At 38.9% G+C, this 21,927-nt stretch overlaps 1 protein-coding gene across 1 annotated transcript in view; it reads left to right on the plus strand.

The window, feature by feature from the left end:
* LOC136877708 (integrin beta-PS) overlaps positions 1–21,927 on the plus strand; it is a 240,078-nt gene that overhangs the window by 69,393 nt on the left and 148,758 nt on the right. The window contains exons 3-5 of the mRNA XM_067151918.2: positions 4,707–4,935; positions 17,184–17,268; positions 17,383–17,553. Coding sequence (XP_067008019.2) covers positions 4,707–4,935; positions 17,184–17,268; positions 17,383–17,553 — 485 coding nt within the window. The remainder of the gene's footprint in view (positions 1–4,706; positions 4,936–17,183; positions 17,269–17,382; positions 17,554–21,927) is intronic.

Here is a 21,927-nt window from a genome sequence, read left to right on the forward strand (position 1 = left end):
ATGCCTACTAGTTCAGTGGATGATGAAGAAATCGAAAGAATATATGAGGAGATAGAAGATTTAATACAATATGTAAAAGGTGACGAGAATCTAATTGTGATGGGAGACTGGAATGCAGTGGTAGGCCAAGGAAGAGAAGGTAGTACAGTAGGAGAATTTGGATTGGGACAAAGGAACGAAAGAGGAAGTCGGCTGGTTGAATTCTGCACTGATCATAATTTAGTGCTTGCTAATACTTGGTTCAAACACCACAAACGATGGCTGTATACGTGGACGAGACCTGGAGACACTGGTAGGTATCAAATAGACTTCATTATGATTAGGCAGAGATTCAGAAACCAGGTGTTGGATTGCAAAACTTTCCCAGGAGCAGACGTGGACTCTGACCACAACTTGTTGGTCATGAAATGCCATCTGAAGTTGAAGAAATTGAAGGAAGGAAAGAATGCAAAAAGATGGGATCTAGACAAGTTGAAAGAAAAGAGTGTGAGGGATCGCTTCAAGGAACATGTTGCACAAGGACTAAATGAAAAGGCTGAAGGAAACACTATAGAGGAAGAGTGGAGAGTCATGAAAAATAAAGTCAGTAGGGCTGCTGAAGAAATGTTAGGAAGGAAGAAAAGATCAACTAAGAATTAGTGGATAACTCAGGAGATACTAGACCTGATTGATGAACAACGAAAACACAAGAATGCTAGAAATGAAGAGGGCAGAAAAGAATACAGGCGATTAAAGAATCAAGTGGATAGAAAGTGCAAGGTAGCTAAGGAAGAATGGCTGAAGGAGAAGTGCAAGGATGTTGAAGGCTGTATGGTTCTGGGAAAGGTAGATGCTGCATACAGGAAAATCAAGGAAACCTTTGGAGAAAGGAAATCTAGGTGGATGAATATTAAGAGCTCAAATGGAAAGCCACTTCTAGGGAAAGAAGACAAAGCAGAAAGATGGCAGGAGCATATCCAACAGTTGTATCAAGGTAAAGATGTAGATAATTTGGTTCTGGAACATGAAGAGGGTGTTAATGCTGATGAAATGGGAGACCCAATTTTGAGGTCAAAGTTTGACAGAGCTGTGAGTGACCTCAATAGGAACAAGGCACCTGGAATTGATGACATTCCCTCTGAATTACTGACTGCCTTAGGAGAAACCAGCATGGCACGGTTATTTCATTTAGTGTGTAAGATGTATGTGACAGGAGAAGTCCCATCCGATTTTCGGAAGAATGTTGTTATACCTATTCCCAAGAAAGCCGGTGCTGACAGGTGTGAAAACTACCGCACCATTAGTTTAGTATCTCATGCCTGCAAAATTTTAACACGTATTATTTACAGAAGAATGGAAAAACAAGTTGAAGCTGAGTTGGGAGAAGATCAATTTGGCTTCAGAAGAAATGTAGGAACACGTGAAGCAATCCTGACTTTACGTCTGATCTTAGAGGATTGAATCAAGAAGGACAAGCCCACGTACATGGCATTCGTAGATCTAGAAAAGGCATTCGATAATGTTGATTGGACCAAGCTATTTATGATTCTGAAGACGGTAGGGATCAGATACCGAGAACGAAGAATTATCTACAATCTGTATAAAAATCAGTCTGCAGTGATAAGAATCGAGGGCTTTGAAAAAGAAGCAGCAATCCAGAAAGGAGTGAGGCAAGGCTGCAGTTTGTCCCCTCTCCTTTTCAATGTTTACATAGAACAGGCAGTAAAGGAAATCAAAGAGAAATTTGGAAAGGGAATCACAGTCCAAGGAGAGGAAATCAAAACCTTGAGATTTGCCGATGATGTTATTTTATCTGAGACTGCAGAAGATCTCGAGAAGTTGCTGAATGGTATGGATGAAGTCTTGGGTAAGGAGTACAAGATGAAAATAAATAAGTCCAAAACAAAAGTAATGGAGTGCAGTCGAACGAAGGCAGGTGATGCAGGAAATATTAGATTAGGAAATGAAGTCTTAAAGGAAGTAGATGAATATTGTTACTTAGGTAGTAAAATAACTAACGATGGCAGAAGTAAGAAGGACATAAACTGTAGACTAGCACAAGCAAGGAAGAGCTTTCTTAAGAAAAGAAATTTGCTCACTTCAAACATTGATATAGGAATTAGAAAGATGTTTTTGAAGACTTTTGTGTAGAGCGTGGCATTGTATGGAAGTGAAACATGGACAATAACTAGCTCAGAAAGAAAGAGAATAGAAGCTTTTGAAATGTGGTGTTACAGAAGAATGCTAAAGGTGAGATGGATAGATCGAATCACGAATGAAGAGATACTGAATCGAATTGGCGAGAGGAGATCGATTTGGCTAAATTTGACGAGAAGAAGAGACAGAATGATAGGACACATCTTAAGACACCCAGGACTTGTTCAGTTGGTTTTTGAAGGAAGTGTAGGTGGTAAGAACGGTAGGGGTAGACCAAGGTATGAATATGACAAGCAGATTAGAGCAGATGTAGGATGCAATAGTTACGTAGAAATGAAAAGGTTAGCACATGATAGGGTGGCATGGAGGGCTGCATCAAACCAGTCTATGGACTGATGACTCAAACAACAACATTATAAACCTATACTGACCTATGCTTCAGCAGCCTGGACGTTAACTAAGCGGAACCAAAGTAAGATATAAGCAGCTGAAATGAGGTTCTTGAGGAGCATACAGGGAAAGACAAGACGAGATAGAATACAAAATGAGGAAATAAGGAGAAGCGTGGGAGTGTGTAAACTTCAAGAAGAGCTTGATATTGCAAAGCTAAAATGGTTTGGACACATGATAAGAATGCCAGGAGAGAGAATACCAAAGGGAACATTCATGGATACAGAGACTGGGAAGAGGCCTAGGGGACGTCCTAGAATGAGATGGAGGAGCTCTCTTGTGGACTGTATTGCAAATAGAGGAGTCGATAGCAATAAAGTACTAGAAGAGGAATGATGGAAAGATCGGTTAAGGTGGAGGGCTTTGGTACACTACCCTTCCCAGAGAGAATCTGGCAAAGAGAATGGGAAAAGAAGAAGAAGAAGAAGAAGAAGAAGAAGAAGAAGAAGAAGAAGAAGAAGAAGAAGAAGTTCAAAAATTAAATTAACAAATAAAAGATACACAAAGGTAGTAGAGATGGAGCATTAAACACCTTACATTCTCACAACAGAAGGGTCAAAATCCCGAAAGAATAATACGAAGTTTGAAATTTGAAGTTGGTGCTCAAATACGTCAGGGTTGTTCGTGCCTGAGACACAAGTGTTATGACTGTTAACACATACAGATGGATAAAACCACATCTCATCAGTAAAGAAGGTTACATCAAGGATGTCCTCACCAGCATCACAAAGAATGGTGTGAAACCAACTACAGTAATCAATGTGGGCCCTACGAACCACCTCTTTCAACTGTTGCACTACGGACACTTTGTAAGGAAAGAATTTCAATTTCTCTCACAGAATGTTGTATACTGTACTCTTTGCCACATTTACCTGCTGAGTTAATCATCTTAAAGATTTCTTTGGACTCCTCCGTATCATGTTGTTGATTGCCAACACCGTCTCTTCTGAGGTTGATGGTTGACCGATTCGATGAATGGCACTGCCTGTTTCATAAAATTTTCCTATGAGGTTGTGCATGGCATTATGGTGCGGCACCTTCACATTTGGAAATATTTCTGCAAAAAATCTTTGCACAGTATCCATGAATTTCAGGTTATTATAAAACACATGCTCCACCACAAATATTTTGCTGCCCAGCCATCAGCATCATCATGACGTGATATGATAGTCAATATGGGCAGGAAATTGCATTCATAGTAACAACATCCAGGATTACTACCATCTAGCAACAGCCAGACCAGTTACAGGCCTCATTTGTAATATTAAATGTGAAAACAACATATGAAGAAACTGCCATGTCATTGCTAAATTTTCTCTACACTGCACTCTGCAGTTACTTTATAATTTCAGTGAAAGGTTTGTTGCTAGTTAAGAACAATTTTTAAGAATACGGTTCATCTTGTTCAGAGTCCTATCTGCATATTCTAAGTCAAAAAGGTGTTGTAAAGAAGGTAAGTTCACCAGAAATGGCTGTGCTCACTAAACAACTTGTTAATTGCTTATAAATAATTGATTTTTCCACTGAAATTATTATTTTTCCTTCTTTCCAACTTAAGATGACTTGTTGTGGGCATGGTCTCATATGTAAAATGCATAATTTGAAGTGAAATATTATCTGAAATGAAATCAACATACTAAACTGAATGAGTGTTTTAGTTTTTATTTCATATTGTTCTACGTTTGGGAGCGCTATGTCCTCTTTTCTGTTTATGACATCTGGTCACCGTGGCCAGTTCCCAATTTTTTGTCTTTCCTGTCTGATCTCCCTTGCTCAAATCTTTTTCTTTTCTGACCCCGTTGGTATTAGATTTGTGAAACCCAGCGAGTCCTTTATTTTCCTTTCACAGCTCTTGCATTCCTTTGCCCAACACCCTTGTTCTTCAAGACATTGGAAAACTTCCTCTTCTCCTTTAAGTTAAGGTTATACAGAACAATGTTCATCTCTAAGACAATAATTACAATTGCCTCAATGAAAATGTACATGTCTACATGTTTATATGTGTAGCCTACATAGTTCCGTACTTTAAGTAAAAACCCTCCTTTGTAATGAAATTTTTAAAATCTAATAATTTGAAGAAATATATTTCATCTAATTATGATAACATTTCTCTGTTATAGGTGAAGAGTATAATATTCAAATCAGATTTGTTAAAGCAAGAGATTACCCTGTAGATTTATATTACCTCTTGGATCTGTCAAATTCTATGCTAGCACAGAAGGACATGTTATCAGATGTGACTGATGACCTTACTAATGCCATGAAGGACCTTACTAGCAATTTCCGCCTTGGTTTTGGTAGTTTTGTGGACAAAGTTACCATGCCTTATGTGCTCACTATGCCTGACAGGTAAGTTTTTTTTAACTGTGTTCTCTACCTCTTCTTGATGTAGCAGTAGCCTGATAATATTGTTTGCCTGCTCATTTGTGAGTTTATTTAATAACCTTTCTTTCTTTCTTTCACTACAACACCCATTTCGGTCACCTCTTGCGATGGACTGATGTTGCAGTGGGTGTCGTCCTACTGATCCAACCCACAGATAAAGGAGCAGAGTATGCGCTCTGATGGAAAGTACAGCCTAGCAGCTGCTTGTACAGCTCTCAGTTACGACTAGTGAAGACGCGCGCATCTTAACAGATTAAAACTTTTAACAGTTTTATTGTGTCTAATGTCTTGCTCAATTTTTTTTAAGCCCCAAATGACCCTGTCAAACTGTTGCTTATCATCGCCATAAGACCTATGAGTGTCGGTGCGACATAAAGAAAACAAAACCTGTTGCTTATCTGCAGAGATCGAACTAAATCCTACCTCCTGTGGGTGGGAGTGGTGTAATATATCCACAGTATCCTGCTTGTTGTAGGAGGCAACTAAAAAAGGTAACCCAAGGGGCTTTCAGCGTGGAACAGTGGGTTGGTGACCATGGAGGCCCTAGCTGAGTCTGATGTTACTTCCACTTATTTGTGCCAGGTTTCTCACTTTCAACTTTCCTATCAGATCTCCTTTGGTTAACTCCTGTTCTCTTCTGACCCCAACGGTATTAAGTTTGTGAAGCCTATGACGCCCTTCATATAGCCCTTTCATATGCTGATACTCTCATTTCTAAACAGATTGTCCCTTTTCCATTTTCCCCTATTTTTAGTGTTAAGAGAGAATGGTTGCTCAGTTGTATTTCCTCTTAAAACCACCACCACCACCACCACCACCACCACAACCACCACCACCACCACCACCACCACCACCACCACCACCACCACCACCATTTTACTAAACTGAAGAGAGAAATTTCTGATTTGCAACAGTAGAGTGCAGGTAACTTTAAAGCTTTTCAGTTTGTAAAAATACAGTAGAAGTCCGTTATAGCGAGTACGGCATATAACGAGAACTCTGTTATAGCGACGACTTTTTTCTGTCCCTTCAAAATTCCTACATTAAACTGTGTATCGTCCTTCGGTTACAGCGAGCGCCCTATCACTGGCGCATCCGTTATTACGAGCGATTAAGCGCGCGCGATTTTTTCCGTCACCGATATTTATGCACCCCAGCGATGATACTGCATGCGATCGATTACCTTCGGCATCGTTTCCTCGCTATATTCACTAACGATTTCTCTCGTCGACATTCGAAGGTGATGTCGGAGTCGATTAGTAATATCCGTCGACAGATGTTCCGTAAAGAAAATTCGAAATGAAAGAGAACATATTAACAAATGCGTAAAAAACGTGTCCGATAACGGTTGTTAACTCGTTAAAAATTAAGGCTGACTAAACTACCGCTTGATTTTGAGGCGACATACTCCAATTAAGTAAGAATGGGATACACCTAGAGATATGGCAGAGTGCTTAATTGATTTCAGAGGTTAGTTTATATTTTGTCGCGTCTGGTTAAATTACGGAAAGGCTATTATGAAAATTTATAGCGCGAAAGGTATAAGTTCTTTTTTTTTGCTATGGGCTTTACGTCACACCGACACAGATAGGTCTTATGGCGACGATGGGATAGGAAAGGCCTAGGAGTTGGAAGGAAGCGGCCGCGGCCTTAATTAAGGTACAGCCCCAGCATTTGCCTGGTGTGAAAATGGGAAACCACGGAAAGGTATAATTTCTCTACCGGCGCTTGATGTGTGTTTTCATCATACGTATAGTACGGTTAAGTTAGGATACGTGACGCTGTTTGAATAAGAAAACTGAAACATTTGCAACCAAATGCGATCGTTCATCTTCGGTACGGTATAGTTTTCTCACTTCGTACATTTGCGAGCTCTCTCGTTGACATTCAAAGGCGATGTTGGAGTTGGTTAGTAATACCCATCGACTGCTGTTCTCTAAAGAAAATTCGAAATGAAAGAGGATAACACGTTTTCGTAATAAATGCGTAAATAACGTGGCCGATAGCAGTTGTTAACTCGTTAAAAATAAAGACTGAAGTACGGTAAACGATATCTTAATGTTATATAGCCTACGGAAATTAAGTAAGAATGTGACACACCTCAAGATATGGCAGAGTACCTACATCACTGATTTCAGAGGATATTTCATATCTTCTCGCGTCTAGTTACGGCTATTTACATGCGTTTCAAATATGTTTTCATGATAGGCTACATATACAGTTAGGTTAGGTGACGCTGTTTGTAGAAGAAAGCTGAGGTGTTTGCCACAGAAATCTCTGGAATGATGCCGTATTTCTCCTAATCCAAGACTTTTTTTTTTTCTCAGCATCTCGTGTGAAAACTCAAGGGTTGTTGCATTCGCGGCCTAACATGGATCCCACTGGCAACTACCGCGGTAACCACGCTGCTTCTTTTCACACCGCACAGAACTCGTTGACAATAAACGACCGCCTCTTTACTACACATCGCTACCCACGACAACCGGTTATACACTGTCCACATATTTTTTCGGTTGGGTGGTGCTCTTCTCATCGCCTCTTTCACTCGCTCAACCGGCCTAAGGAACAAGAACTGGGCTGACGCCTCGTTGGTTGTCGCCTTCCCATCATGTCGTCCTCCTGTCTTGTGAAGAATGTGGACACTGCCTTTTCTCCCGCTGCCATCCGCAAGTGGCTTTGTGACGTCGGGACTGACGTTCGAGTGGTCCTTCGTCTTCAGGATGCCTTCTCTGGCCAGCCGTCTCCTGACATTGTGGTCTTCTTCCGTGATCCCAACATGGCATCTTTGGCCCTTCTTCGCGGTGACTTAGTGATCTTTAATGTCGCGCATGACGTTCTTCCTACCCCTGCCCATATTTTACAACACTTGGCCTCTGATCCTGCCTTCCCTCTCTCTGTACCGTCTCCCCTCCCTATTTCTACAGCTGCTCCCCTCACGGCTTCAGTCTCACATCCTTCCCCTACTCTTACTATTACTACCACTACCGTCACCACTTCCGTTCATCTTTCCCCATCTTCTTCCACTCTCACTCTTACGTCTAGTCCCTCCTCTCCGTTGATGTCTCCCACCGTATCCTCCATATCTACGACTCTTCTGAGTCCCCAGCGGCCCCCTGCCGATTCTGTTGCTCTTGCCAGCGCCACTCCGCCAGCCTCTGTCCACGAGTCTGGCGCTACTACGACACATCCTCCGTCTTCATCATTCAGCTGTGTTCTTCGTGGCGTTGACCCAGCTATTACTGAGCACGACCTCCTGTTCGACCTCCATCAGGCAGGCGTCCCGGCGTGGCGAGTTTTCCGCATCTTCAACATCCATGGGCCGACGTACATGGTTCGCCTTCAGCTTCCCACCACTGAAGACGTCCAACGATTGATCACCAACGGCGTTCATCTTCATCGGCGGACTTATCGTGTGGAGCCTTCTCGCTCCCCACCCCGTGCGGCGCGATCACCTTCCCCTTCCCCCACAGCCCGTTCACGACCAACACCGCCACCCGACCTCCCGTCGCACGCTCTTTACCCTCCTGTTCCGCACCCACCTTCCAGCCCGCCGCCTCTTTCCTTTTTCGAACTTCTCCGTTTACTTGCCACCTCCATCACTAATATCACCACTACTCTCTATTATCTTCTCCTCCAATCTTACCCCTCTTGTTCTCCTTTCACTGCTGTTCCATCGCACCCACACCCTGCCCCACCTCACCCTCTGTAATACTCTCTTTTGTGGCTCTCTGTATTTTTGTATGACTCACTGTAACACTTTCACTTTTCTGTAATGCGCGCCTGAGATGCTTTCCTCTGTCAATAAATTTCTCGCCCTTTTTCTCTCTGGTGTTCGCGGGGGTTCGCACGATCGGGTGCTTTGTGGCTCCTCCCTGGGTCCCGGCTTGTTGTCACGGTCTCCCTGCGCCACTTCACTTACATTCTTCCCATTTCGGTGTGTACGATACATGCCTTCTACATGTCACTTTTACTACTTATTGTTTTACCCTCTGGCCGAAGAGCTGCTTTGTTCAGCTGATGGCCCGCCTCCCCTTTGGGAGGAATGAAATGACGTCATGGATGATGGATGATGATGACAACCGGTTGTACACTGCCTGTGTGTTTCTCAAATCTGCAGAATGGTATCATAACATGCGACCCTTCGAATTCTTAGAAAAGCCATGGCTACTCAGTGGCAGAGTCACAACGCGTCTATTGTACTTGACGCTTAGTAAAATTAATTTTCAAAGACAGCGGGAATATTTTCGTGATGGATCGTCGTATTGTAAAGATACGTGGAAAAGGTATTGCCGGCAAATTTTCAACGGGTTCTAGTCGATATGTTGCTAATTTTAAGTTAATGTTTATTAAACAGTCAGAAATGTACAATAATTGTGCAGCTGCAAGAAAATACGGCATAGGCCTAACTAAAGCTAATATTTAGCGTTAGCGTGAAGACAAGGAGCTAAAAAATGGGTACTGTACAAAAAATGCATTCAGTGGCCGGAACAAGGACGCTTTAAAGAAGTCGAAGATGAAATTATGAGGTATGTGCACGAAAAACGCAAGGGCGGAATACTCATACCGTGGAGCAATAAACTCGTTCGTTGACTTTCAACGTTCGCGATTAGGCCTTATACATCGCTAGCCGCTGAATTTGGCCGAACCCGACAAGCGAGACGTGCGTGTAGCGGCAGCCGGTTATATCTGACGCTGCGTAAAAGTAACAGTTTTATAGACAGCAAGAATAATTTCCTGATGGATCGTGGTATTATAGAGGCACATGGAATAGATATTGCCGGAAAATTTTCCACGAGTTCTCTTCGGTATTATGATGCCAATGTTAAGTTAATGGTCCTTAAACCCGCGGAAATAAAGAACAATTGTGCAGCCGCAACAAAGGAATAGAAATACGGCATGGCGAAAGTCAATGTTCGGCGTCTAAAAATAGTCTAAAAATGCGTAGGTCTACTGTACAACAAGGCATTCATATGATTTTACAAACTTCTTTTTGAGCCTGATTTAAATTTTTTGGAGGAAAAAGTGGGGTTCATCTTGGATTCGGAGAAATACGGTACTATAATTTTTTTCAGATGAAATTAAACATGCACTTTCACGTAGTATCGGATTACGAAAAATAACGAAGAAGTAAGCCCTAGTGTGGATATCATCTGCGGAAACGCAAGTTTTGAACAAACTGATTGCCGTTCCATACCGATTTCAAAGTGCATGAAGGGTTTTCCGACTTTTAGACAAAATCGGATATAACAACAATCCGTTATAGCGAGTAAAATTTTCGCTATTGTGAATTCTCGCTATAACGGACTTCTACTGTATTTAGTACTAATTTTAACACATGCGCCATATACACTGCAATATACCTGTAAAACATACACTATACACTGTTAAACAAAAATGACATGTTTAATTCTACAAAATCATCCTCAGATTCTATAAAATCACTTTAAATCATGTGAATATATGTATAGGGGGGATTTTTAAGTGTGTGTGGAGAATATTGCCTGCATTAACTCTGTTCAGTGGAGATGGGAGAGGAGATGCTGCTTCTTCATCCTATAATATATTTTGTATGTTAGGGAGTAAATGTAAGATAATGATTCTGATGAAATGAAAATATGGAAGTAAATTAAGGAATATCTTTTAAGACATTCTTTCTAATGATAAATAATAACAACTAACACATTTTGTATGGCAAGAATGCTGCATAAATTCATAGAATTTACTACAGATAAAAATATCCTTACTGCAAAACAGGAAGAAATTTTAGACCTCATGAACAGATGTCGCGCACGTTGGGAACATCCATGTGCAGGATGACAAGTGCAAGAAAATGCCAAATCCTGGTTGCTAGGAGATGATGGAAAGAAAGAAGAATACCAAATAAAAATCTCAGCTAAATTACCAAAGAATGAAAAGAGAGGAGTAAAAGAAGACTGGCTGTCATTCAAGAACACCCTGGTTACAGAAGCTGAATCACAATGTGGAAAGACAAGTGCAATATACAGGGAGAAAGAAACAGCATGGTGGAATGAGAGGGTGAAAACTGCTGTGAAAGAAATTTAGCAAAGAAGAGGCTAAATAATGAAAAAACTGAAATCAGTCCACTAAGAAGATGAAATTCATTATCTGGCACAGAAGTACCAAAACAAGAAACTATTTGTGAAGCAAATGATTAAAGAAGAAAAGGAAAAGTGTTGGGACGAGTTCTCTACCAGGCTAACAGAAGACTATCAAAGTAATAGGAAGTTACTTTATAACGTAGTCAAGAACAGGAGAAGTGAGCATGGGAATATCCTTGCACTCGAAACAGGTGATGGAAACCTGATGAAGACAAATCAAGGCATCAAAGAAGAAGTGAAGAATTACTTCAATACTCTATTAAATGGAAAAAGTCTTGGAAATGACATCACTGAAGAATGAAGTTTAAGTGCGAGTGATGAAGCATAACGGCAGCTAACATTGCTTGAAGTGGAGTCTGTGCTGAAGAACATGAGAAATGGTAAATCCTCAGTGTTTGATGACCCTTGATGATCTCACTGCTGACGTGATAAAGGCAGCTGGAGTGCAAGGCATACAGTGGTTGTATAGAGTACTCTCTGTCATCTGGAAAGAGAGCAGGATAAAAAGGGAAACAGGAAGACATGTTGAAATTATGGAGGCATCACTCTACTTTTTCACTTAACCTTGTGGAGAAGATAATTGAAAGAAGAATCAACAATACAGTAGAACCATTACTGGAAGGGGAGCAACATTGTTTCAGAAAGAGCCGAAGCACTATAGACCTCATATTCGCTCTCAGAGTGCTAACAGAGATGCATTGGGAATATGGAAAGAACTTAGTGAAGGGTTTTATTGACATCAAGAAGGCCTAAGACAGTGTGCCTAGGGAGATAATCTGGGAATGCTTAGAAGATAAAGGTGTGCCAAATTTCCTGATTTGTAAAGAAAAGATGCTCTATCAAAAATCCAAGTTAGGGTTGGAAGATCAGATTGGTTTGAAACCAGCAGGAAGTGCCTTGTCACCACTCCTGTTCATCATTGTCATGGATTGGATCATAAAATCCATCACAGAACATTGCAAAGAGTCTAAAACTCTAATATTTTTGGATGGTGATCAGATCTGGGGAGAAAATGGTGTAGAAGTACAGGAGAAACTAAGGCTTTGGAATGGAAAATTTAAAGAATATGGACTAAAAATCTGTAAAACAAAAACTTTTGAAATTACTATCAACAGCAAAGCCACAGTCTGTTACAGTCTGTTTCTAACTTCAAATAACTTGGAAGTGTCATTTTGAAATCTTCTTCTTAATTCTTCTTAATTCTCAATCCTAAGATTGGTTGGCAGCAATTCGTCTTCTCCACTCTTCTCTGTAATCCGCTAATCTCTTCATTTCCACATATGAGCCTGTTCCTACGTCATCTCTGATCTGTCTTGCATATTGCAGTCTAGGTCTTCCTCTTCCTCTTTTACCTTGAATCTTTCCTTCTATGACATTAACTATGAATCCATTGTGCCTATAGAGATGGCCAATTAACTGGTCTCTTCTTTTTCTTACTGTTGCTAAAAAGGTTCTTTTTTCACTTATTCGTCGAAGAACTTCTTCATTGGTGAGTTTTTCTGTCAATGAGATCTTTTCCATCCTCCTCCAGCACCACATCTCAAATGCTTCCAAACGTTTCTTATCACGTGCACTAATAGTCCACGTTTCTGAACCATACAAGGCCACACTCCAGACATAGCACTTAATAAAACTCTTCTTGGTCTCCACATTTAAATTCCTTGATGTAAGTAGTATCCTTTTCTTGTAAAAAGCAATTTTTGCTTGGGAAATTCTGCTCTTTATGTCGACTGAACTTTTTCCATCTGGGGTGATTTTACTTCCTAAGTAGGTAAAGGCATTTACTTGCCTTAGTGGTATATCACTAATTCTGATGTCGACTGCAATATGCTGGCGGTTGCATATCATAATTTCGGTCTTTTTTGTATTAATTTTCATGTTATACTTATCTCTCAATATCGTATTCATTCTTATTAATGCGCTTTGTAGTTTCTCTTCGTTCTCCTCTATGACAGCTATGTCATCAGCAAATCGTATCATTTTGATTTCTACTCCATTTATCTTTATCCCTTCCATTTTCTCTTTGCATTCTTCAATTCCTTTCTCAATATACAGGTTGAACAGTACCGGTGACAAATTACATCCCTGTCGTACTCCTTTCTTTATATAAGCTTCCCGTACTTCACCATTTATGTTTATGATGCCTCTTTGGTTGTTATAGAGTTCATATACTATTCGTCTATCTCTAAAATCTAAACCAACACTAGTCATAATTTTCGTTAACATATTCCAGTTCACATTATCAAAAGCTTTTTCTAAATCCACGAATGCAATAAACAAAGGTTTCCTTACGTCTAGCATTTTGTCTATAACCTGTTGTAGTGTTAGAATAGCTTCTCGTGTGCCTCTATTCCGCCTAAATCCAAACTGATCTTCAGCCAAGTGTGGTTCAATTTTATTGCTTATTCGGTTATATATTATTCTTGTCAATATTTTTGACATGTGCGACAACAGACTCAAGGTGCGATGTTCTTCACATTTTAGAGTTCCAGGTTTCTTTGGTAAGGGGATAATGAGAGACTTTTTAAAATCTTCTGGAATTTCTCCGGTTTCATATATTTCCGTGATCAGTTTAAAAATACAGCCGTGTGTTTCATCATCTAGTCTCTGTATCATTTCTCCAGTTATTTCATCGCATCCTGGTGCTTTATTAGGTTTCAATTCTTTCACAGCCTTGAGGTATTCTGCTTTTGTTAAAGAGGGTCCCATTTGGTCACTTGTTGTGTTGTCTTCATTTTCAAGTTCATTTATGTCAGTAGGATCTTCATATAACACAATAAATCAAGAAATACTCACTAGGACTCAGAAAGCTTCACAATTTTATTTTCAAGTGAGAAGTCTGCTGTGCAATGATAAAATATTCCAGAAAGCATATTTGATCATGTTTCATACCTACTTCATTCCAATTCTTACCTATGGGCTTGAAACATTTACCATACATAACAAGGCTAATAGTTAAATCCAGTGAACAGAAATTAAATTCATCAGAACAAAGAACCAAAGGACCAGGAAAGGCAAGATTAGAAATGAAGCAAACAAGAAGGAGTCTGTCATCAAAACACCTGTTACAAAGCTTTCAGGAAGATGCAGGTTACAATGGTTTAGACATGTTTTGAGGATGGACAGAACAAGAGAGCAAGGAATTACTTTGACAGAAAAGTTAAAGGGGTGGGGCTAGTATGGAGGCCAAAGAATTGACGGATAGACACAGTGAAATCAGAGGCCAGCAAAATTAATTTCAAGTGGGAGGACATAGAAGAACAGAAACTATACTTTGATAAAAAAAAGTGCCGAGTGCTTGTACACCACACCCAGGAAACTGGAATGGGAAAATATGATGATCACGATGATGAAGAACATTCTAACCCACATTTCAAATGTTTAGCATCAGTGTAACCTCCTGTGGGATTCATTAAGCACTAATGCAAGAAGTGTGAAATGTTGTACTGAAAATGAATTAAGTAGCGTGAAGAGAGGCAAATGTTTTAAATGTTCATGATCAATGATGTTATGATCAAATGAGACACGTTATGATTGTGGTAGTTCTCCACTGTCACCTTAGTAACTCTGAGATAGTTTGCTGTATGTATCTAAGCTGCTAATTGTCTGTTGCCTTCTGCAACTGCATTTGGACTGAAGCTAGTTCCTTCTGAGAACCTTTGTGCAAAATGTTATGAAATTCCACCCACTGTTTAGACATGATTGTTTCAGAAGGTGGTTAGACAGATGCCATTCCATTTTATAGAGTATTAATAGTGTTTATTATTATTATTATTATTTTACCAATTTTGGCCATCCTAGGACCACGTAAAATAACCCACTGCAATGATTTTTGTTTGTTTGCTGTTTTCTTTCTTGCTTTTCAATTGTTCTTCATTATTTTCCTGTGTTTTTTTTTTCTCTCTCTTCTGTCCAGATTTTATTCCATACCCTCTTTTTTTTCTCCCAGAAACCCTTGAAATTTCATATCGATCTCCTAAAAGTTGTTCTGTCCTGTATTATATCTGTTGTTATTTTCATCTCTGCCATATATCTCTTTATACTTTGCACCCACTGATCATCATTCTTACTATTGTAAACATGATTAAAAATTTGTTTTATGAATCTGGCTATATCCATCCTCATTATGTGACCAAAGCATTTAACTCTCCTCTTCCTGATCGTATCAGACATTCTTTCAGTTTCTTTATTTTTGTAGAGGTGCATTCTTCCTATGTCTGAACTCCCCGTTTTCAGTGTTTAATGGACCCCAGATTTTCTTAGAATCTTTATTTCCTTTTTCTCTAGCTCTTCTATTTGTCCTGTTTACATGGAGAACATAAACTCTGTAGCATAGACATTCTGGATTAATTACTGTGTTGTAGTGCCTGAAAAATATGGCGTATGGCTTTTATTGCCGGGATGTGTCCGAGGACTTCGGCTTGACAGGTGCAGTTCTTTTGATTTGACGCCTGTAGGCAACCTATGGTCGTGATGGGGATGAAATGATGATGAAGACGACACATACACTCAGTCCCCTTGTCAGGGGAAGTAACCAATTATGACTGAAATTCCTGACCCTGCCGGGAATCGAACCTGGGATCCCTGTGACCAAAGGCCAGCACGCTAACCATTTAGCCATGGACCTGGACGTAGTGGCTGATGTTTGTTTTGGTGGAGATTCTCTTCTCATTATAGGTATTCTTAGTCAGTTGGTAAGCTTGTTCCAATTTCCTTGCTGTTGATTTATTTGCTTCTTTGTCTAGACCATTAATTTGAATTACTTCCCCCCATGTACTTAAACTTTTCTAACCTATCAATTTTTCCACATTCTGTCATTAACACTGTAGGTGTATTTCCAATGTTAGTTATACATTTGGTTTTCTCAAAAGATATCTGAAGTACAAATTTCTCTGCAATTTCTTTCTAAAGGTTTACCTGGATAAGTGCTGTTCATATATTCTCAGATAGGACTACAATATTGTCAGCGAAGGCTAAACAATGTATACTTACCCTTTTAAATTTCAATCCTAGCCTTACCGGTACCTCATGGCGGATTTCTCGTTCTTTCAGATTTTCTTCTCATACTCTCATTACCTTTCCCAAGACACAATTAAAAAGAATCGGGGACAATCCTTCCCCCTGTCTCACACCAGTATTAATTGGAAATTCCCCTGAGATCTCTCCCATGGATTTCACCTTAGACTTTGTGTCCATGAGAGTATCTCTGATTATACCGATTGACTTTGAATCTACTCCGAATTCCTCCAGAATGTGCAATAAGGAAGTTCTATTTATTGAATCATCTTTCCTGAAATCCATGAAGATTATGATGTAGTTCTTGCTCCTGATCATTCTGTCCCATATTATTATTTTCAGATTAAATATCTGCTCCATGCATGACTTGCCTTTTCTGAACCCTCCTTGATATTCACCTGTTTGTTTATCCACTATAGGCTCAATCCTGTTTTGGAGAGCTTTTGATAAATAATAATAATAATAATAATAATAATAATAATAATAATAATAATAATAATAATAATATATTGGATGGTGATCAGATCTGAGGAGAAAATGGTGTAGAAGTACAGGAGAAACTAAGGCTTTGGAATGGAAAATTTAAAGAATATGGACTAAAAATCAGTAAAACATGGCAAAAGGTGGATTTGATGCCCTTATGCAAGCTATGGTCTGTACTGATAGAATTAAATGGCGTGAAGATGCTTGACGTCTGCTCTTTTTCTCCACAGATGCTATATATCACCTAGCTGGTGATGGCAGGGTAATAAGAAATCACAGCTGTTCAGTAAGTTCAAACTTAAAATAAATCCCAGTAAATAGTGACCAGAGTTATCTCTTGCACATTTGTGGTGTGTTGGTGACAATAATTGATGTTAGGGTTAGACATAATATTATTATGATTATTATTATTATTATTATTATTATTATTATTATTATTATTATTATTATTATTATTATTATTATTATTATTATTATTATTATTATTATTATTATTATTATCTTGCTTGCCAAGTATGAACTGAGGTTTTAATTATTGTATAATTTGAATTCTACCATATTAATAATATAGACTATGGTTGCTTTAAATTTTAGATTGAAACATCCCTGCGATGGCTGTGCATCACCATATTCTTTCAAGAATCATATGCCACTGGATGTAAACACTAGTCTCTTCAAGGTAAAATAAATTGTCATCATATTGTGAAAGAGAAATTCATTGTTAATGAGAAAAAATTACATTCTTACCATGATCACCAACAGGATGTCAAATGTGATCTGTTTTTTGTTTCAGCATAGTGTTTCTGCTGCTCCAATATCTGGCAACATTGATAGTCCAGAAGGTGGATTTGATGCCCTTATGCAAGCTATGATCTGTACTGATAGAATTAAATGGCGTGAAGATGCTCGACGTCTGCTCGTTTTCTCCACAGACGCTATATATCACCTAGCTGGTGATGGCAGGGTAATAAGAAATATAGGCCTACTTTGGTTTTGATTACAAATATCTTGCTATTAACATTATACTGTAGTTGTACAGCTTTCTACTACTGAACTACTTTGGTCAATCTGTATCGCCTACATACATGGGCAGCTTTTGCTTCAATCTAGCTTCCCTTTCATTCACATTATTAACATATCTGTTTTAAATCTCCCAATTCATTCTATACCTTTAAGATAAAAATGGATTATTAATCTTTGGCATAACTAGTTACACCAGTGCAGTACAGCATTCTATTGCTTTCCAGTGGCAACATAGCGCTGATGTCACTATTGAACTTGCTTTGGTCATAACCAGCTACCAGTAGCTGTTCAGTAAGTTCAAACTTAAAATAAATCTCAGTAAATAGTGACCAGAGTTATCTCTTGCACATTCATGGTGTGTTGGTGACAATAATTGATGTTAGGGTTGGACTTTCTTCAGCTGTACTGTTAGAATATTATTATTATTATTATTATTATTATTATTATTATTATTATTTTGCAGTCCATTGAATATCACAGAAAAGAAGCAATATTTTGGACTATTTAGGTGGAGCAGACTCCAGTACTGTTATTGGCAAAAATATATAAAAGGTTGGTGGAGGTGTGGATATGGATTGTGTTGAAGATAATTTAGCGCAGTCTGAAAACAGTGACATGATAGAAAGTGAGATGTCTGAACCTGAGGATGAATCATAAGACAATAAAATATGCATAAGTGATATAAATAACCTCGGCGCCATTTGTGACATAATGCAATCTTCTAATGATGGACATCAGCAGCCTGTTCTATGCCAGTACACCAGAAGTGATTTTGGTGATAAGAGAAGTTTCCAAGCAGCATGTATGTAGTTCATAAATGACTAGAATATAGAGAGTTAGCAAGCCTCCATGGCTTAGGTGGCAGCACGCCGGCCTCTCACCACTGGATACCATGGTTCAAATCCCGGTCACTCCATGTGAGATTTGTGCTGAACAAAGTGGAGGAAGGACAGGTTTTTCTCCGGGTACTCCAGTTTTCCCTGTCATCTTTCATTCCAGCAACACTCTCCATTAACATTTCATTTCATCTGTCATTCATTTATCATTGCCCCAGAGGAGTGCGACAGGCTTTGGCAACCGGCACATTTCCTATCCTTGTCGCTAGATGGGGGCTTCATTCATTCCATTCCTGACCCGGACAAATAACTGGAAACAGGCTGTGGATTTTCATTTTCATAGAGAGTAAAAAGTCACTGTTTTTTGTTATCCTTGCTGAATTTTTCCAGGGGTGGGTACACTTTACCAGGGGTGGGTACACTTATTGGAAAAATGCTCAAAGCGATTTTAGGAAACACAAAAATGGCAACCCAAACAAGGTTAGTGCTCTTGCTTGAAACAAATTTAAACTTATAAAAGAGAAGGGATATGAGCCTTCTGTTGCTATAATGGTATCAGCAGCTCTTGCTAAAAAGGTAAGAGAAAACAGAGTACATGACTGTTATTTTGGATATTAATTTCTTTACTGCTTTACAAGGTATTGTTCAAAGAGGGCATAAGAAATCTGAATTCAGTGACAGCAAAAGACATTTTTGGAACTGGTGGAGTTGTTCGGGAAGAAGGATATAGTGGTTGCAAGAAAGCATATTACAAGAGGCAAATATACATATCATGGCATAAAAAATAAAATTCTTGGCAATCATTCCAGAATGATCCTGGAAAGAATCAGCACTGAAGTTTCTACAGCCAATTTTTTTGCTTTAATGAGTAACAAATCAAAGGATGTTAGAAAGAATGAGCAGCTTGTAGTCAGATATTACCAAAAAAGTGCCAATCTATGGTAATCACATCTTTTACAAGGAAATTAACATTAAATAAATCACCCTTTTTGAAGTTTCAGTTCACAAAACCACGCTCTACTACCAATGTAGCAGTTGTGGGCTTAATAAAACAATTATTTAAAAAAAAAAAGGAACATAAAATACAATTTAGAAACATTAAAACCATACCATAAAATCAAAATTAAACAAGGTAAAATACACAGAAACTAATGGCAAGATGTGGACAGCGGAAGGAGCCCTACGAGGTTGTGGATCGAGGAACTTTTGTGGCCAAAACTTCGACCAAAGGATAATTTAGTTAATAGTAAATACTTATTTATTATAAAAACATTAAAACATTAGGTAATTTAATGTTATTTGCTTTACATCCCACTAACTACTTTTACAGTCTTTGGAGATGCCGAGGTGCCAGAATTTAGACCCGCAGGAGTTCTTTTACGTGCCAGTAAATCTACCGACACGAGGCTGTCGTATTTGAGCACCTTCAAATACCACCGGACTAAGCCAGGATCAAACCTGCCAAGTTGGGGTTAGAAGGCCAGCGCCTTAACCATCTGAGCCACTCAGCCTGGCACACTAAAGACAAAGAAATAAGAAACACTACTGGTAACATAAACACAAAATAGAAAAACAAACCCTGATGTAATTAAGTTGCAGTCTTACAATCTTGCCGGTACTAATCTTCATGCAAAATACTTTTAATGTGAAGTGACCACCTTCTCCAAGGAAATAAAACAATACAGGTCATAGGTAAACATGTTAAAATGAATCAGAATTGCCGAGGTCAAGCTTAATGAAATATTAATTTAAGTTACAAAACTGTTAGGAAAAGCTTGCCTCATGTCAATGTGAAGATAGGTGTAAGACCTTTTTACACCATAGAAAATTACAATTAATTTCTGATAAAAAGAATCGATGGATAAACTCGTGTGACTAGTTAAAATGTGAAATAAAATAAAATTAAGTTACATTAGGAATGCAAGGGAACATTTGTCTGCATGCAGCACTTGAAAACTTATTTACAAAATTCTGTGACTCGCACTTGATTGAGCATCCTGGCAATGATATTCGTTTGGTGGAGAGGGTGATCATCAAGGGGCTGTGTGTGGAAGTCATCATTGACGCATTCGACTCTGACAGAGAATTGCCTTATTGTCCTCATAAAAAATTTGAAAATAATGGTATTTGGAGTTTTCTCTTACCTGTCTCACTGGTTGTAATTCAGAAAATATGCCAGCTGGAAATCTAAAACTCTTATATTCATATTGTACATAATAATGTACTTTTGTGAGAAGTTCGTATGTGGTAACAAAATTTAAATTTACATTTTTTCTAAAATATATGCAATGTCTGTGCAGCAATTCAAACAGTTATGAACTAATTTGCTAAATGCTGATCTTGATACACATATTTTAATTCATCAATTCATGGCTGGAAATTGCCCTGTCTCTTGCTTCCCCATTTTTACCTGTAGCTTTCCTCAGCTTCCACTTCATTAAGACCACTTTTGCCACTACTGCTCACATCTGATTCATTCTCTAATTTATAACATAAGTGAAACAAATAACATTCTGACAGCCTTCTGGTCACCATTGATAATTCTTCACTATACATAATATATCCCACATCATCGAATTTGCCATTGTGGACCACTATTTTTTTAAGCATATTTATGATGGATTCCCAAATACCACAATGTTCCTTTGGCTTGTGTCACTGAACTCATATACAGGAACCATGAACAGGATGTCCTGCATAAATCTATATATATAAAGGAACACATCCTGACTGACTGACTGACTGACTGACTGACTGACTGACTCATTCATCATCGCTGAGCCAGAACTACTGGACATAAAGAAATGAAATTTTGAGGATACATTTATATTACAATATAGGTGCTCACTTAGGGAGGATTTTTGGATATTCCATTGCTAAGGGGGTGAAAAATGGGGGGGGGTGATTTTTTTTGCTAGGGGCTTTACGTCGCACCGACACAGATAGGTCTTATGGCGACGATGGGATAGGAAAGGCCTAGGAGTTGGAAGGAAGCGGCCTTGGCCTTAATTAAGGTGCAGCCCCAGCATTTGCCTGGTGTGAAAATGGGAAACCACGGAAAACCATCTTCAGGGCTGCCGATAGTGGGATTCGAACCTACTATCTCCCGGATGCAAGCTCACAGCCACGCGCCTATATGCGCACGGCCAACTCGCCCGGTGGATGAATTTTTAAAATGAGTGTATCTACATCTCAAAACTTTAAAAGTTTACAGATGTAAAAATTGGTATTCTTTATTTTAAAAACAAAGAAACACATTTTTTTTGTTTTCACAAAATCCCACTTGGAGGGGTGAAAAAGGAGTTGAATGCCTTTAATGAGGATACTTATATCTCAGTAACTGAAGATACTACAGAGTTGAAAATTGGTATTTGGAATTTCCTTTAAAAATAAAGGAACTTATATTTTTATGTTTTCGGAAAATCCAATTAATGGGGGTTAAACAGGAGTGACAAATGGGGTGAATTTTTAGAAAGACT

The sequence above is a fragment of the Anabrus simplex genome, chromosome 7, assembly GCF_040414725.1.
Source record: "Anabrus simplex isolate iqAnaSimp1 chromosome 7, ASM4041472v1, whole genome shotgun sequence".
NCBI classification, from domain to species: domain Eukaryota; kingdom Metazoa; phylum Arthropoda; class Insecta; order Orthoptera; family Tettigoniidae; genus Anabrus; species Anabrus simplex.